This window comes from Cryptotermes secundus, unplaced genomic scaffold (genome assembly GCF_002891405.2).
Source record: "Cryptotermes secundus unplaced genomic scaffold, Csec_1.0 scaffold269, whole genome shotgun sequence".
Taxonomy (NCBI): Eukaryota; Metazoa; Arthropoda; class Insecta; order Blattodea; family Kalotermitidae; genus Cryptotermes; species Cryptotermes secundus.
This window is the reverse complement of record NW_019738960.1, coordinates 151487-157156: the sequence shown is the minus strand read 5'-3', so window position 1 is coordinate 157156 and position 5670 is coordinate 151487. Positions and strand designations below refer to the sequence as shown.

Genomic DNA, 5670 nt, shown 5'->3' with positions numbered 1-5670 from the left:
TGCCAGAAATGCAGGAGAGACAGAAACAAGCAGAAGATAAAGAAGTGTTAGTTGCTTTGTTAGTCGGTCAGTCAGATATTTGACAATTTGTATGATCATGTGTGGAATCTGCCTCTACGGCACATGGCGAATACTGTGACAGCACCAATATAAGCAACTCCTAGCACAAGAACAGAGGCCACTCCAGCCACAGTGGCAGATCCACAGGTTTTTTCACCCAGTGTGACCAACATTGCAGTGAGTAGTGGCAGCTTTCATGCCAGCAACATCTGTAACAAATCGCTGCAGACATCCAGCCACCACCAGGGTTTCAGCATCACAGCTGCAGTCGGGTGTGAATGCCACTGCTCCTCAGGCATCTGTCATCAGAGGGACTCTGGGGGCTCAGAAGGAGATTTTGGTGATAAAAAGAAAGTTTGGCTGAGGTCAGCAGTCTGTGAAAACACAGAGTCACCTGTCCAGGTCAGAATGCCAATCCTCTTAATTATTTCTACATGACCAGTCTCTCCATTCCAACTCCCCTTTCCCCAGCTGCCCAAAATAAGAAGATTAATACTTACAGATTGGGAGGAAAGTATAATGAACAGAGACAGTAATCTGCCTGTATTGATAACGGACCCACTAAAAACTACAAATGTAGAACCTGAATGAATGATCACTGTTACTGTTATATTACATTGCATTCCATAGATCCAAAGTTAGTCAAATGACTGTAGGATGTGGAACATGTCATATAAATACAAAGAATATCTAAAAAGAGTAATAACAACAATGGTTACACATAAGGTTATTCAGAGCTACATCACTTTGTCATCTCATGCTATATTTATACAGTCTTTAAATCTCATCTCAGGTTCAAGTCCCAATGAGGTCATTTGATTTTTTTTACTTGACCTAATCCTGGGGTTCACTCAGCCTCTAACAGAAATGAGTATCAGGAATTAATTAAATAATTTTCCTGGGGAGTAAAGTGCGGCCGGCAGGTAAGGCTGACAACCTTACCGCCATCTATGAGCCGATTGTCTTAGATAATGTGGAACCCTCAACGTCTCACAACCCTATGGGCCTTCACAGCCTGGTACAGGGTACTTTATTATTGTGAACTTACACAACCCTCACAAGGATGAGTCACTATTCAGACAATAGGTATTCATCAACAGAGTAGCACAAGTTTGTGAGTAAGTGTCATTTAGTGCTGTTTTTAGTCATGCTTTTTCCTTCATAAGACAATATCCAATGCCCCCATGAATTACTTGTTATTTACTAATTACACTCAAACCTGTAAATAAAGAACATATTTTTAAGCCTTAGTGGCAAATTTATAACCACCCCCCTAGAACTGCATTCCACTATCACAAACACAAATGTAAGGCTTTAGTAGTAGAGGAGCAACAAATCCCCTTTAGAGATTTACAATCTACTACTTTAAAACCTCAGCCACTCTGCTTACCATAAAGCAGTTATTATTCTATTTTGAATTGAATTGAATTTATTTACATTCTATAAATCCTAAGCAGGTTAGTACCTTTGGATACAGAACAAGTCAAAAGGTTACATACATAAGTACAGGCAATTTTAGCTTAAAAATTAATATAACTTAATTTTACATCATTCTCTATTTACATTGAAGTATTCATCTAAAGAGTAGAAGGAATGAGCATGTAGATAATTCTTTAACTCTGATTTAAACTTTTTAGTATCATTGCCCAAGTTTTTAATACTTTGTGGCAGATTGTTGAACACTTTTATGCCAGTAAAGTAGACTCCTTTTTGATATACTGATAAAGTTGATGAGGGTAGGTGGAAGTTATATTTTTGTCTAGTATTCATGTTATAGACATCATAATTTAATTTGAATTTATCTTTGTTGTAAACAACAAATAGGAAAAGCGATAATATGTATTGCGATTGAAGCGGTAGAATTTTTAATTTCTTAAATAATTCTCTACATGAATCTCTATTTCTACACCCTGTAATGATTCTTATTATATTCTTTTGTATTTTAAAAATTATTACACAATGTGAAGAGTTCCCCCAAAATATTAATCCATAGTTCATAATAGAATGAAAGTAGGCATGGTAAACCATCTTCAATGTTTCCTGTGACATAAAATGCTTAATTGATCTCATCGCATAGCAAGCTGCATTTAATTTAGGTTGTGGGAGCATTCCCACATTGTCTGGCAGACAACCGTCACCCCTTTCAGAAAGTGCCCAACTGGCAGCTGTGACCAAGCGGACACGGAATTTATAACATTTCCAACTACTGCGACTTATATACCAGCTACATATATTTATAAACTTCGCCGTGACTCCGCCTTTCCGTGCACGGCCCAATGGATGCGCGCCGTGACGACTGCAACTTTAGCTCCGCCTCCCGGCCGGTTGTATTTAAGACCGGGAGCACAAGGTTCAAGCAGTTCAACTCGAAACGGCAACGCAGTTACAGGAGTCAACACCACTTCTACTACCGGCCAGCTGACATAGCTGCCGCAAGCCTTCAACGAACGCATCTTCCGCAACCCAGCAACCGACCGAGCCAGTCCATCCTACCGGCACGCTCGGCACGCTCAGCACGGCATCACCGCCCAGACAGGCCAGCCAACGCCTGAACATTATAAGTGTATTCCGTGCTCTGTATATTGATTTTAGCGATTCAATATATACAATTGTACAGTTTCGTGTGGTTTGCCTATTGGAGTATTGACGACAATCCCACATTGGTGACCCCGATAAAGTATGGCGACCGTTGACAGCACGACAACCGAGGCCCCAAGAGTAACTGTGCGGCTCCCGCCGTTCTGGGCCGAGCAGCCTGCCGTATGGTTCGCCCAAGCCGAGGCACAGTTTTCATTGGCCAACATCAGAGACGAACAAACGAAATTTTATTACACAATCTCGCAACTGGACCAACGTTATGCGGCAAGCGTCGCGGACATCATCACTGCGCCCCCGAACATAACCCCTACGCCACGCTCAGGGCCGATCTCTTGGGGCGGCAGACCCCCTCGAAGGAGCAACGCATCGACCAACTCATCACGGTCGAGGAGATGGGTGACCGTAAACCTTCGCAGTTCTTGAGGCATCTCAGAATCCTCGCCCCCGACATGCCCGAGTACGTCCTGCGCACCATCTGGTCCAGTCGGCTGCCTCCCCACGTAAGGACCATACTCGCCGGCCAAAATGATTGCAGTTTGGAAGCCGCCGCCCGCTGCGCAGACCGCATCACTGAGGCTGCACCGCAGCCGGCGCTCGCTAGCGTTGGGTCATCTCCAAACACCGCACTCAGGGAAGAAATAGAGGACCTCTCCCGACAGGTGGCAGCACTCCGGGCCGGGCAGAGCCGCCCCCGCAACAGCCCCAGAGACCCTCCGCCCAACTCCAAAGAGCATCCTCCCAACCCCAGAGACCCCCGCTACAGAACCAGGTTCTCCCACCCAGTTACCAGGAACTACCACACACACAACCGATCCCCTTCCCGAGACGACCCCGCATCCACCCTCTGCTGGTACCATCGTCGATTCGGGGCCCGGGCACAAAGGTGTACCTCACCCTGTGACTACCACCAGCAGGGAAACTAAAGCAGCAGACACCACCGGCAGCACGCGTCTGCTCTATAACAACCGGCCGCCTCTTCATCAACGACAAGTACAGCAAGCGGCAGTTCCTGTTCGACACCGGTTCCGACCTATGCGTATACCCCCGCAGGCTTGTTCCGCGACGGAAGGAGAGGGTGAACTACGACCTCTGCGCTGCTAATGGCACTACCATCCACACCTACGGATGGCTGCCTCTCAGCCTCAACTTGGGTCTCCGCCGGGATTTCACGTGGCGTTTCATAGTGGCCGACGTCACGCATCCCATAATCGGTGTGGACTTCCTCTCCCATTTTGGCCTGTTGGTGGACTGCCGAAACGAGCGTCTCATGGACAGGGTCACGACGTTATCCGTACGGGCTCAAGCCACCAGCATGCAGATCTCGAGCGTCAAGACCAACACTGGCGGCACACCGGTCGACAGCCTCATCTCCGAATTCCCGGACCTCACCCGCCCAGCCGGGGTCCAGCGCAAAGTCCGCCACAGCACCGTGCATCATATACGGACGATACCAGGCCCGCCAGTGACCTGCCGACCCCGACGGCTAGCACCAGACCGGCTAGCCATCGCCAAGTCAGAGTTCGACGTTATGCTGCGAGATGGCACAGCTCGCCGCTCTGAAAGCTCCTGGTCTTCGGCACTGCACGTCGTTCCCAAAAAGGACAACGGTTGGCGTCCTTGCGGCGACTATAGAGCGCTCAACGCCCGGACAATCCCTGACCGCTACCCAGTCCCACACATCCACGACTATTCACACCAACTCCATGGCTGTACCATTTTCTCCAAAATTGACTTGGTACGAGCCTATAACCAAATTCCCGTCAATCCCGGCGACATTCAGAAGACGGCCATTACCACTCCTTTCGGCCTGTTCGAGTTTCCCTTCATGTCCTTCGGCCTGCGCAATGCCGCCCAAACCTTCCAACGGTTTATGGACAACATTCTGCGGGGACTCGACTTCTGCTTCGCGTACCTGGACGATATCCTCGTATTCTCCCGATCACCAGAGGAGCACGAGATTCACCTGCGGGAACTCTTCCAGCAACTCCAGAAACACGGGATCATAATCAACCCGGCGAAGTGCGTCTTCCGAGCACCCGAGGTCACCTTCCTCGGCTACAAGGTGTCCGCCGAGGGGTCCCAACCTCTGGCAGAGCGAGTAACTCATCTGCAGGACTGCCAGCCACCAAAGACCGCCAGCCAGCTCCGTCGTTTCCTGGGCATGGTCAACTTCTACCGGCGATTTCTACCCCACGCGGCTGCCACCCAAGCACTACTGCACGACGTTCTCTCCGGCCCTAGAGTCAAGGGCTCCCACCCCATCTCCTGGACACCGGAGCTCCTGAAGGCATTTGAAGAGTGCAAGGCGAGCCTGTCACACGCCACTCTGCTCGCGCACCCTGACCCATCCGCTCCACTCGCACTCGTCACGGATGCCTCCACGTCCGCCATGGGTGCCGTGCTGCAGCAACAAGTCAAAAACGTCTGGCAGCCCCTCGCTTTTTTCTCAAAGAAACGTAACCCTGCCCAGCAAAAACACAGCGCCTACGACCGCGAGCTGCTGGCCATCTATGAGGCCGTCAAACATTTCCGGCATATGCTGGAAGCCTGACACTTCACCATCTTCACTGACCACAAGCCCATCACTTACGCCTTCCAGCAGAAGCGGGATAACTGCTCACCCCGTCAGTTCAACCATCTAGACTTCGTCTCCCAGTTCACAACCGACATCCGACACATTTCTGGACAAGACAACGTTGTCGCCGACGCCCTCTCCCGTGTCGAGTCCGTCACTGCGCCACCACCGTACGACGTACTCGCCGCATCCCAGGAAAGCGACGACGAACTTCGAGCACTCCTGGGGTCAACCACCGCCCTGCGGCTCGAGAAACTAACAATCCCCGGTACCGCACTCTCCGTCTACTGCGACACGTCTACCGGGAGGTCTCGGCCGTACGTTCCAGCGCCTCTACGACTCCAAGTATTCCGGTCCGTGCACGATCTGTCACACCCAGGCACCAGAACAACAGCAAAACTGGTCGCACAGCGATTCGTGTGGCCAGGCGTACAGAA

General features: G+C 49.9%; 1 protein-coding gene across 1 annotated transcript; it reads left to right on the top strand.

Annotated features, from left to right (window-relative positions):
- Positions 1 to 2822: 2822 nt before the first annotated feature.
- LOC111871425 lies at positions 2823 to 3581 on the top strand. The gene has a single exon (XM_023864526.1). It carries the CDS (start codon positions 2823 to 2825, stop codon positions 3579 to 3581), a length of 759 nt encoding a protein of 252 aa, XP_023720294.1.
- The last annotated feature ends 2089 nt before the right edge of the window (positions 3582 to 5670 follow it).